This window comes from Pezoporus wallicus, unplaced genomic scaffold, assembly GCF_028554395.1.
Source record: "Pezoporus wallicus isolate ANWC-B61680 ecotype Strahan unplaced genomic scaffold, APGP_CSIRO_Pwel_v1 contig_5552, whole genome shotgun sequence".
NCBI lineage: Eukaryota > Metazoa > Chordata > Aves > Psittaciformes > Psittacidae > Pezoporus > Pezoporus wallicus.
In genome coordinates, this window is record NW_026640754.1 from 32,924 (window position 1) to 46,279 (window position 13,356).

Here is a 13,356-nt window from a genome sequence, read left to right on the forward strand (position 1 = left end):
ACCTGCTTAATGGATAATGGAAAGGCATTTGTTGTCTACCTAGACTTTAGAAAAGCCTTTGACACCAATTCCCACAGCATTCTCCTGCAGAAACCAGCTGCTCATGGTTTGGATGGGTGTACTCTTCACTGAGTTAAAAACTGGTTGAATGGCTGGGCCCAAAGAGTTGTGGTGAATGGAGTTAAATCCAGCTGGCAGCTGGTCACAAGTGATGTTCACCAGGGAATTAGTTCTGTTTAATATACCACCTGACAGGAGGTTGTAGTCAGGTGGGGGTCAGCCTTTTCTCCCAAGTAACAAGTGACAGCACAAGAGGTAACAGCCTCAAGCTGTGCCAGGGGAGGTTTGGATTGGATATTAGGAAAAATTTCTTCCCAGAAAGGGTTGTCAACCATTGGAACAGGCTTCCCAGGGCAGTAGCTGAGTCACCATCCCTGGAGGTATTTAAGAGACATAGATGGGGCTCTCTGGAACATGGTTTAGTGGTGGGCTTGGCAGTGCTAGGTTAACAGTGGACTCCATGATATTAAAGGTGTTTTCCAACCTGAACAGCTCTATGGTTCTGTCATTCTGTAATTAATGGGTTATAACATTTTTAAGTGAAGACAGGTGTGACGTGGAAGATTACAATAATATGAACAACTTATTTGTCTAAGTCTATTTTATTTAAGAGTGTGTATTTCTACAGATGATGATTCTATAAGCACTACTTCAGAAGACAGATCTTGTACACCAGTAGCAAAACGGATGGTCGGGACAGGTGAGCATTAATTTCCATGCATTTATTCTGAAACAGAATTGCATTGTAACTACAGTACCAACGCTGGAGCAACCACATCTCTTCTGTAAACAAAGCTGTACTTTTCTACTCTGACTCCAATTAGCTTTATCACTAAACTTACAAATTAGTTTTGTAGTTCTGTTCCCTGTCATGAGCAAAAATTGCATTAATACTGTTATTTGACTTCGCATTCTATACTTACCTGATGAGCAGCACCTGCCTACTTCTGAATATGTGTGAATCTGGAGATTATTTTTTTCCTGTTGAATCCACAGTAGCATTTCCATTTGCATGACACTTTGCCTTGAAACTATAGAAACCCATTTTCTTATCAATGCTGATATCCTGGTGCTTTAAAGCTTAAGGCCTATTGCTTTCCTGCATGTAGCACTTGGATACATCTGTCTTTAACCAACAATAGCAACAAAATTACGCTGACAAATGTGGAATTTTAGATGCCTTGGACAAACAAGAGATTTTACTTGCTATGTATTTTGCATACTTAACAGAAGGGTAATCATGTATGTATATTAACATTGCAAAACTAAAAGTTTCCTAATAGGAGATTATTATTGATACGAATTAATCCTTCAGCTGCTTACCAAGCCATTAGCTACAGTTACACTTTGATGTACGTATATTCAGGAATACTAAGTTGTTGTTACATTTATACTTTCAGACAGTCATGTTCCCTTGGAAGAAGCACAAAGTCACTTTAAAGTTATTACAGTTAACGATACTGGAGCAGGAAAACACTGGAGTGATAACGAAGTCAGAGCTCTGATAAACATATGGTCGGATGAAAAGATACAACAAATGCTTGAAGGGGCCACAAGAAATAAAGAAATATTTGAGGAAATCGCCCGAAGGTTAATGAAACGCGGCATAGACAGAGACTGGAAACAGTGCCGCACAAAGTACAAGAACCTAAAATATGAATACCGTGCACTGCAGAAGGAAAACGAGCACCTTGGTAATCCCAGGAGAAAAATGAGATTCTATGATGAAGTTGACTGTATCTTAAGAAGACAGCCGATGGGTCCCTCAAGCTGGGGATGTGAAAGTTCAAGTCTCCTATCAGGTACTAAAAACTTCAATGATGAGACAAAACATTTAAAACAAAACTTAAAGCCTGTTGACCCCTGCATTAGGGTGAAATATGTGGCCAGAATGGGGAAGGAAAATAACTGAAAAGCCTGTATCTGCATGGTCACATAGGCAAAACTCAGCAAAGGGAAATGGTCTTTGGAGTAGCTTAGAACACTAAGTGAAAACACCTGAAGTGTTCAATGTTACTGGATAATCTTTGTGCTTTTGGAAGCTTAAGTGAGATACAGTGAAATGGTGGTATAAAATGTGTGTAAAGTCTTATGGATAGAGAGCTACAAGCTCATACCATTTAGAACTGCAGAAATCTGTAACAATCAAGCCAAGTGAAGGGACTCAAAAGAAGTAAACTTCATGGATTGAATTCACACCACAGTCAAGAGAGAAGAATCCAGGCCAGTGATGCTTATTTGAGCATTGATAATTATTATATTAATTTTGTTAACACACAATCAGTTTTCTACACAGAATTTGCCTCTGGTTTAGTAATAAAAGACCTCTGATCTAGGAACCTCACTGATAACCTTTTGTCTGCTGTAAGTGTTCTCTTAACTGCTCCAGCTCTCAGGGGCATTTGTCCCTGCTACAGGCAAATCAGATGCTCTTGTAGAAGCAACTTAACCACTGCATCTCAGAGCTCAGTGAGTTATGGTAAACCAAAACTAATTCTGATTTTTATCAAAATGCTAAGTAGAATAATAGTAGTAAAATTGCTATTTGCAGTGTCACAGATGTTATTTGAAGACTTGAACCATTTCTGCAGAAGAGGGCAGATAGACAGCTTAAGCACAAACTGCTGGAGCCATCCTTAAACCAGCTGTCCTCTGTCCTGAATCAGAGCCCTAAAGCACTGTCCAAGAGCCCCATAGGGTCATGCCATTAGCTGCAGCTGGAACGACATCCACACAAACCATAGGATGATGCCACTACTTCTTACCTATCTCATTCTTGTGCTCAATCACGTTCTTAAGACAGGCATTTTCTTCCAAATACAGAAACTGAAGATTATCACTTCTTATTGCTGTCTGTGAATGGAATTTGTCAACACTAAGAATATTTGAGCCAACCTGGCTGTTTTACATTTAGCATGCTGGAAAAGGACTGTCTAATCTGTGCTGTAAATGCTGATGTAGGAGACAGTAAAACAATAACCTTTCAGAAAAGCAGCTTAAGCTATTAAGCTTTTTGAGGCATCTGCCAAATAAATGTGTCTCCACCCTGATTTTGTGTGCCAACCCAGTTCCTAACTTTTCTAGAAGATTCTGACTGCTCCAGGTCACTCATCCCAACGCATTTGCTTTTGTAGTATAAGGTTTTTCGGTGTGTGATTGACTGTATTTAAGAATCTCTGCAAAATAGTCACCTTGGTTTTCTCTTCTAAGTTTCAGTGGGAGATGTAACAGTAAACACAGGATCCTTGAGTATCAAGAGAAAACCATGGACTGATGGTAAGAGTTCCCGGCGTTTTAAAGCATCTATACACTGCTGTTGAATTGGATGCCAGACTCTAATTCCCAGTACTAAAACAGTTTAAAAATAAAGAAATCCTAGAACTTAACACCAAGCTGCAAGTCGAGGTTCTCTTGCCCTCAACAATCTGCAAAGGAAGAGTCCTGATAAAAAATGTGGGCCTAAGGAAAGCTGCAATTTATTTCAATCTTCATCCCTGGTATGAATGAAGTAAACATCATTTGTAAGAATCAAGTGCAAGGAAAAAAATAAATTTTTTTTTAAAGAAAATGTCTTAATTACTTGTGTTGCTCAGAGGAAAACAGGGACAATATATCACAGTCATGGCTTCCTCATATACCATGCATCAGTAAAAATACATGTATCTACATGTATAAAGTCTAACATGCAATGTCTAGCATGTTGTACAAGAGAAAACACGTTAATGCAGCTATTCCAAAGAGAAGATATGGTATAGAATCATTGACAGAGAAAAATGAAGGGATGGGTAGAAATACATGGTGTGCAATCTGACATGGGAAAGGTCAGGAGCTTGTTTGTTTGTTTTTTTTCCTGGCAGAACTGTCAGGCCTTTAATAGTGAAAAAGTCCAACACTTAGGGATGACAGTCTTACTTTTGGGAGGCTTGCCCCTATTTCTAATACTAAACTGTTGTCTTGTCTACAGACAGCTGAACGCAAACAGATCCAAACACCACAACATTTCTGAATTCAACCTGCTCAGTTCACCATCCCAAACTACTAACAGGACTAATTTCTATGTGGTTAAATATACTTTCAGTTATTGCCTATTAGGCAAATACATCTGGCAGAAGTCAGTATCTAGGCAAAGCTGAAGGTTTCAAATGAGTGATTTTTACAAGGTTTGCTTCATTCCTCCTTGACGTTATACAGTGACCCCTTACACAACACCTGGCAAGGCCTCCCAAAAACGCTAACAGAAGGACAGCATTAGTAGAATCTAGCTAAATGTCAGTGTCAGCAGTTCATTGACTTGCGCACTCTAACTACATGCTTTGCTTTTGTCCACAGAGTTGTCACCTGTTCCACTTAAGAAAAGTGCTTCTGAAAACGCCATACTCCACTTCCAAAAGCTATTAACAGAGAGAGTGCACACAGTAACAGAAGGCAAAAAGTTACTGTTAGAAAGGCTTTGTAAGCAGGAGGAAATGCAAGACCTCAACAGAACACAGCGGTATGCTGATCCATCAGCCATACAACAGGTTGGTTTAATGAACTTTTTAACTAAATTAGCATGCAAAGAGATTCTCTCAGATAGTAGAAAATTAGACAGACGTATTTATCAGTGTAGATCACCCACATGGGTGTATGCTTTCTCCCCTTTAATATATTCACCTTCTGTCATATAAACTAAAACAACATATGAGTTCCCATCATAAACTATGATCTTTTAGCAGTGACGTCAGTCTAATAAAAGATATAACCTCTACCTACATGCTTTGGCTCACCTACTGGCATAATTAACAGGCTTAATGGAAAGAAACTAACACTGACTGATAAAGAAAACATGTACAGTTCAAACTGCATCCCATCATTTCCAATTACCATCTCTATGACCTTCCTAGCAAGTAAGTCCTCTGCAATTAACCAAACAGTCAAAGTCATGAGAACTTCTTTTTGGTTAGGCAAGGCTGGTGGGGAAAATGCAACACTTAATTCCTTTATCAGCATTTACACTCCTAGCTGCTCCTTCTGTGTATGCTGGCGTGGGGGACCATCCCCAGCTGCCCACTGAAGGCATGGTGCTGTGCAGCACTGAACTGGAAAATTCAGTAAGTCAGAAAGTATACAGTGTTGATGGCCACCTAGAAGGTGCAGGCATGAGTTCTGGTCCCTGTTCTGTGTTGGGCAAGGGGTCTGCCTGGCCCAGTAACCAATGAAGTATTAGAAAACATAGAACCAATGCAGGGAACAATGACACAGTAAGTGACAAATGCCATGCCATAACTGTTACTCTGCAAAATCCTACTAGCAGCTACTTTGTGATTGTCTAAGTATTCTATAGCCTGTACTGCCTGCAAGGCATGCATTTCAAGGGGTTTCTTTTAGTGTGTTCAAGCAGAACAACTCATTTCTGGATCTCTGTCATGTCTGGGCATATATCTACACAGCCCTGCCAAAGTTAGGTCAGTTCTGGGCACGCACAAGGGCACAACTGAAGTCAAATTGTCAAGTTCTTACTGCAGCAGCAACAGCCGACAGATCTCTTTATACACAGAGGCCTAAATTCCATCCAAGTCGCTCTTCACAAAATGTTACACAAAAATATTACTGACACAGTGCCTTGTTTCCTGCTGGAAGGGTAATTATTTTCTTGTCAATTTTTTATAAGCGATATTATGAAGCTAAATAATTTCCACCAAGGCAGATTTTACCTGCCACTTAACTAGCATTCATAAAACAATGCAGAGAAGTCAGAGAAAGATCCCTAGAAAATTATAGGGTTTAAATCATGTTCATTTTTACAGTGACATGCACATACAGTTTCAGTTTTTAAAATAACTGTACTGAAAATAATATGGATCACTTACATGTTCTGCTTTACCTGTTCAGTTCCACGAGTGCAAGACTGAAATTGATTTGATAACTCATTGCAACAAGAAGATCCCCTTTTCTCCATGCTACTCTCTGAGCAATTCAAAGCTTGCTGGATCCTCTATAAACCAATTCAGCTCACTAACCTGACATAAGACTAGTCCAGCTGGGGAAAAAAAAAAAGCAAATGGTTTTCTGTGTAAGTTGTAGCAGCCCCACATGTTCTTGGCTGTGCTAGGCCCACCTTTGAGCACCTCAAAGGTTGCTTTTGTTGCAGCGTGGCTGCCCTCTCAGAAGAAAAGCTAACCTGAAGGAGGCAGTTAGTACTGCAAAGACAACCTGCCCTTAACATTCTGAGTGATGCACAAGGATCCAAATCTTTCCAAAACTTTTCTGTCATTCAGTACAAACACCCCCCAAAAAGCTTTCTCTTCTTCCAGAAAATAAAAAATACTTATTTTATTCATTAGAATAAGCAGATCCTTCAAGAAATATGTATCTGGTTTTAAATGCTGTTGTTCAGATGGAAACTGCACAAAAGCACTGAGTCAAAAGGACTGTATAAATTCTTAGTAAGTCAGAGCAGAGAATCGCAGCGCATATCTGCACTCTCTACTTGGAAACTGTTCATAAGAACATAGACGTGAAGCAAGAACTGACAGAAAATAAAGAACACAAGTGTATTTCCAAGGGAAGTATTTTTTCTCAGGAACCTTTACAGAGAGTGGAAGTTACTTGACAAATACCCAAAAAAGGTGGACTTCCCTTTGTGTGAGATTCCACTGCAACTCTTCTTTCCTTCTGTTCACATTTATTTTTGGACAAAGATGGTAAGAGATGTCAAGTGCATGGGCATTTGGTACCATCCAATATTTTTGCACTACTCCCATTTATACAGACAACAATCATCTACTTGAATATGTAGGACACTGAGATGGATAAAGTGGCATCAAGACAACCTTTCTTCACTGCAGTTGTAGTTACCATTCCATGTTACTTTTTGCTATAAAAATAACATGGATATTGCGCATTTAGAATACCGACTGTCTACAGGTATGGTCTGTCTGCTTTTGACAGCCATCTATGGGATTGCTAGTGAAGGATTTATCAAAAAAAGTCCCTTCAAAACCAGCAGTAGTTAATCCAAGTCTTATTTCCAGGGTATTTCTTATATCCACTTCAGCTTGTGCTGTGGCTCTGCTCTGATAAAGCTTTACATCCATTACAGTCACACGATAGTTTAGGCACACTTAGGGGAAAGTTAAATGGAACTTGGGGCACCATCTGAGCCATGCTAAACGGTTATATTGAGAGCATTACATAGGACGAAAGAACTAGGGAGGACAGGCCTTCTTAGACACAGATCCACAAATGTGATTCCTTTTTAGCAGAAAGGCCAGACCAAGTTGTTTCTATGTATCTGCTCCTGGAAATGTTAGTATGAATGACATCATGAAAATGGTGCAACTTAAAAATCAAAACCAACACCAAGCAGTGATGTCAAGATAAACAATCCTTTAAAAAACAGATCTTTGCTCTTCTCTCTCCTCAAATATCTGCACTATTACCAGGGAGGGGTTCAGATAACTGAGGGCAAGTCTGTCTCCTCTGCCATTTGCAAATGACAATGCTGATTTTTTTGAGGTATGCAGATAAATAAAGCAATCACCACACTTAACCTATACTAAAAAGTTCCATTCTTCTCTAAAGCACACATTCACTGAGATGAATGGGCCACTTTACATGTCTTTCATAGGGCTGTTACCCTGGAAAGTCCTCTGAATGCCCCATTTAGATTATTTCCTGGTAGACCAAACTATATTTGGGCTAAATGCATGGAGAATTAGCACCAGGGAGGAGAAATGCCTGCATTGCTGGTGGATCCACAAGCACTGTCAGCATCATTGTCAGCTTAAAAGACTCTCCCTGCAGACTCACTCATTTGTTCCTCCTCCAGCGGTAAGGCCTCCTTTGTGCTGGCACAAGAGCTTACATAGGCAAGTGGCTAATCAACTGACAGAACTGATTTAAATTAAAACTAGCCTAATGAAAAGCCCCTCTAAACAATCCTTACCTTTTTTACATAGCACAGAGCAGCTGGGGCAGCTTTATTTGAACTGAACTACCCAGCATGGACTTCCCATGCTGTGTACAACCCTCCCTCCAGGCAACAGGCTCACATTCAAGGTATGGGCTGACAAGCCAACACAGCTTGTGAAAACTACTGGAAGCTGTATCATGCCATCTTGGATAACAACTATAGTCAATGTAAAGAGGAACAAACAGTCTCAACCCAATTTTGTGGCTAGGTTAATGTAATGGGATGTCTGCTGGCCACAATAAACATAATGGCTGTCTCCGAAATGTCCTCTTGCACAAACATTTTGGCACCACTTCCCTCCTGGCTTTTCCAGTCCTTATGTTATCGCATTCCTGTTGGTTTCTCTACATCCAGAGATAAGAGCTGATACCAAACCGCATTTTGTGACATGTACATCTAAGAGACCTGAGCTTGGGTAAAATAGAAATCTGGCTTTCTGAAAACACACATGCAGGAACCTGAGCCCTGCAGGAAGCTATGTAAAACAACTGAGCCAATATAACAGCTCACCAGAACAAAAAGGTCCCCCTCCTCCTGCAGGAGTGAGATTTGTGGCATGTAACTGAACTGGGTTGTCAGCATCTAGCAGCACAGAATGGCCTGTAAATGTAAACCAAGACAGAACTAAAAGATAGTGTGTTCAGTGTCTCTGAAAGTGGGGAGCATTTTAACAGTACATACAGCACGAATGTTCCAGTAAAACAGCAGACAGACTCAGTCACTAGCTATGCATACATCTTAGCCAGTATATTCCACAGAGAATTTCCATAGAAATATGGTTACTTACAACATTTGGCATTTAGATAATATTTAACATTGCACTTCTTGCATCTACGGACTGGGGATCTGCTAAACTCAGGTTCTTGAGATGAAAAGAATGAAGAGGTAAATATGTCACACACCAAATTATCAGGAATATTACCTGTAGCATATCCATGTCCCTCAGAAAATTCCCATCCAACTACTATTCCAGTTTCAAACTTGTTGTGTGCAAGATTCATGTTGTAAGACAGGATTACCAGTAGCTTGCTCAATGGCTTTTTTTAAATATCAATTTTGTACCCAAGCGGTTGCATATAAAATTTAGATAAACACTTTCACTATGCTACACTGAGGGTAGCTATTTGGAAGGATGGCTAATGGGAAGCAACCGGTAATTCTACTAGATTGAAAGAAAAGTAAAAATTCTTAACTTACATTGGTGATTATTTGGGTTTTATTGTGTGAGGTTTAATAGTGGACAGCTATAGGGAAGCCATCAAGAAAGCATGCTGGCCAACCTCCCCCCAAGTTTACATTGATTCTCATAATAAACTTCATACATTCACCCAGCTGAGGTGGAACAAGGAGTATTCCCTCACTTAACAGGACTTCCGCCTGCACAGAACAGACCTTATAAAGGCCTTTTTAAAGAACCAGTACAAAGCTGGATACACTCGGGTTTCAGTACATAGTATTACTGCCAAACATTTTCCAGGGAATTTTGAAAAAGTTAACAGAAATCACATTTGTTCCAAGATTAACTTCGCAAATTTGTCCTGGTCAAGGACTCAGATGACGTTTAATAGATTTGTAAGTCAAAGAACTCCTCCTCCTTCACCACCCCCAAGAAAGTTGTTTCCTTACCAATATCCAGACTTTATTTTGGCATGCTGTTAGTGGATTTACAGTGGCTTTCTTCCCTAGCTTATAAATTGTAAAGATGTTTTAGAACATCCACTTTTAAGCCTTGTTAATGTTGACACCAGAGTAGCAGTATTAGCTTTAGTGCTAGCTATAGGTTTCAGTCATAATAAGAATTCACTGCTAACATAGCTGTAAAATGTTAAAATCAAATGAGAATCAGTTTGAAATGGTCTCAAGTTAAACTGGTACAATGTTGTTAGTGTGTGGAAGGCCTTAATTAGCCTGTGAGTAGGAATATATCGGTTTTCATTTTAATTCATAGCTCACCATTATAGAGTTAAAGCCAATGAAAAGCCACATTTTAACTTCTGCTACAAAAGATTATGAATTTAAGCCTCAACAACCTAGCAGCTGCTTAAAAACCAACCAAAACTACACCCGTACACACATTTTAAAGTTGTTGTTTATGTCAGGATAGTGAAATTCCAAGTCTGTCTCTTATTTTTCACAATGTACCTACTTCCGGGCCCACTCCAGAACCTTGCTTACAAATACACCCTCATTTTTCATGCAGAATAGATTTGGTGAAACAATGAGCACTGCTCAAACACATGCCACTGAATATGCCTCTTCAGTATTTTGGTGGCTTGACCCAGCACAGAGAGTTTCAAGTTTTCAGTTACAAGCATCCCCACTGGAGTACATCTCTCCAGTGCCATATTATCTTTTTAACACTGTAATACAAAGCATCAACTCACTTTAGGCCATTTATCAGAAACAGCAAAGTCCTTCACGCTGCTGCTACCAGCTATATCAGAACATAAAGCACAAAGAATTTACGCTGCATGTTTTTGTGGCATGTAACAAATACCCTGGATCTTTACTTATGCAGACAAGATTTCAAAGATTAGAAACTGGTAACGTTCCCCACAGCTGCCTCTTTTTTGTAAACCAGTCATCTAAAAAATGCAGGTTGACACAATGCCATGCTTGAGCATCCTAATTTTTTAAATCTAAGATGAATTAAGGGCCAAATTCTCTAAGTCGATTTTATTGCACAGGACTAATTTGCATATAAAAGAACATGCTGTGAGTATCTAAGGCCAGTAATCATTACCTAAATGTTCTTACTAATTCCAAAGTGAGGTCTGAGGACTGTGTTTGTCATGGCCAATCAAACTTCTGTTAGTGACTTAAGCCTAATTGGAACTGACCGTTATATTTACCATTCCTCTCTTACTTATTTACTTATTTTTCAAAGAATAAGGTTAAGAGACACTTCTTGGGTTTTAAGTTTAAAAAAATGGGCTTAATGCAATTTACAGGTACAGTTAATGCTAAAACCTATTACTGCCTGAGAGGGATGCCACCCCTTCTACACCTCATAGCAGGGAAAATGCAAAAAGGTTTGAGATAAAACATCAAAGAAGGAAATGGGAACATTAACATCTCACCTATTTAATAGAGTTCTATCGAGGGCTTGTAAAGGTATACCTGATTGAATAGACTGTGTCACTCCACAGATGCAATCATAGAATCATAGAATAGTTAGGGTTGGAAAGGACCTTAAGATCATCTAGTTCCAACCCCCCTGCCGTGGGCAGGGACACCTTACTCTAAATCATATCACCCAAGGCCTCCTCCAACCTGGTCTTGAACACTGCCAGGGATGGAGCATTCACAACCTCCCTGGGCAACCCATTCCAGTGCCTCACCACCCTCACAGGAAAGAATTTCCTTATATCCAACCTAAACTTCCCCTGTTTAAGTTTTAACCCATTACCCCTTGTCCTTTCACTACAGTCCCTAATGAAGAGTCCCTCCCCAGCATCCCTATAGGCCCCCTTCAGATACTGGAAGGCTGCTATGAGGTCTCCACGCAGCCTTCTCTTCTCCAAGCTGAACAGCCCCAACTTTCTCACCCTGTCTTCATACGGGAGGTGCTCCAGTCCCCTGATCATCCTCGTGGCCCTTCTCTGGACTTGTTCCAACAGTTCCATGTCCTTTTATGTTGAGGACACCAGAACTGCACACAATACTCCAGGTGAGGTCTCACAAGAGCAGAGTAGAGGGGCAGGATCACCTCCTTCGACCTGCTGGTCATGCTCCTTTTGATGCAGCCCAGGATACGGTTGGCTTTCTGGGCTGCGAGCACACACTGAAGCCGGCTCATGTTCATTTTCTCATTTACCAACACCCCCAAGTCCTTCTCCGCAGGGCTGCTCTGAATCTCTTCTCTGCCCAACCTGTAGCTGTGCCTGGGATTGCTCCAACCCAGATGTAGGACCTTGCACTTGTCATGGTTAAACTTCATGAGGTTGGCATCAGCCCACCTTACAAGCGTGTCAAGGTCCCTCTGGATGGCATTCCTTCCCTCCAGGGTATCAACCGAACCACACAGCTTGGTGTCATCAAGTTTATGCCTCTAAGAAAGCAGCCCTTATAAGTTTTGTCAGTTACTGAGTTCTAAGATCAGAATCAGAGGTAGCGTGTGCATGCCTTTAGGTGTGCATCTTGCCATAGAACTGGTGAACTGCTTACAGTTTCAACTGCAACAGTGGCATTACTGTCTACAGTTGTGTCCTCCATAGGGGATATTTGATATTAAACAGCTCATGGAAATCAAATATACTTGTCAAGTGTCCATCAATAAACAATAATCATGAAATAAGGTTGCAATGAAAATTGAGATAAGAAGATGCAGAGTAATGAAAATACATCAATCATTTTATTTTCTCGGCCCACCAATGTCTGCGTAAGCACAAATGAGGTAAGATTTTTTTCCAGAAAAATGGTGCAGCCTAAAATGACTTTTAATTAGTCTCATTAGGCTTTTTTTTTCCTTGGATTCTGCAGCTCTATCTCTCCCAATAAAAACATTTTTGATGGACACTGGCAAATATATATCGTTTATGAATGATACACCTGCAACCCGAAGTCTTAGTATATGAGAGTCATGTAGGGATGCAGGATTTTACCAGTGAAAGTATATGAAAGTTGGTTGCAATAAACAGAAAATCTCAATGTAAACTATTTTCTGCTGTTGGACCAAAGCCATTTCAAAGCATGTCTGTGACATCAGAAATACAAAGAACCTATCATTTTATCTATTCATTGCATGGGTACCCAGGAGAAGCTCGGACCTCCCCAGGCTGTCGGCAACGTGATTACAAGTGGGAAGTTAAGCACAGGGTACAGGTGTTCGCACTGCATGTTCTACATAGCTTGTGTGTGCGGGCTTGGCCGTGCATGTGTTCCCAACAAGGAGCAAAATCCCCTTCTGGCACCCCTGGGAAAACGATCAGCATATGTCAGTGCATACCATTATTACTTTGAATACCAAAGGGAAGCAGAACCCAAACTTCATTTTGCAGCTCTGCGTTCCCAGTTATCCTAGTCTGTTTCACATCGCCATAGACATGGCAGGTAGAAGAAAGTTTCGTTGTACCATGGTGCTGAAGATTCATAACTATGGCTAGTAGGAGCCTTGAGAACCACTGCGCCAAGGCAGTCCCGACGTGTGTGAACTACATTTCACACGAGCATTCCGAGTGACGCCAGGAATGCCGGCCGGGCTTGCCGCGCCGTCGGCGGGAGGTCAGCGCCTGCCTGTCACCGCGGCGGCGGGGCTGGGACTGGGCGATGGGCGCATCCCCGCCGCCACGCCGGGGGCTGCGCGCACGGAGGTTCCCGGGCAGCGCGGGACGCGCGCACGT

The 13,356-nt window shown here is 40.9% G+C and overlaps 1 protein-coding gene across 1 annotated transcript in view; it reads left to right on the plus strand.

Annotated features, from left to right (window-relative positions):
- PAICS (phosphoribosylaminoimidazole carboxylase and phosphoribosylaminoimidazolesuccinocarboxamide synthase) overlaps positions 1 to 13,356 on the plus strand; it is a 39,341-nt gene that overhangs the window by 16,288 nt on the left and 9,697 nt on the right. The window contains exons 6-11 of the mRNA XM_057420394.1: positions 689 to 760; positions 1,461 to 1,862; positions 3,271 to 3,336; positions 4,390 to 4,718; positions 8,001 to 8,100; positions 13,148 to 13,354. Coding sequence (XP_057276377.1) covers positions 689 to 760; positions 1,461 to 1,862; positions 3,271 to 3,336; positions 4,390 to 4,718; positions 8,001 to 8,100; positions 13,148 to 13,354 — 1,176 coding nt within the window. The remainder of the gene's footprint in view (positions 1 to 688; positions 761 to 1,460; positions 1,863 to 3,270; positions 3,337 to 4,389; positions 4,719 to 8,000; positions 8,101 to 13,147; positions 13,355 to 13,356) is intronic.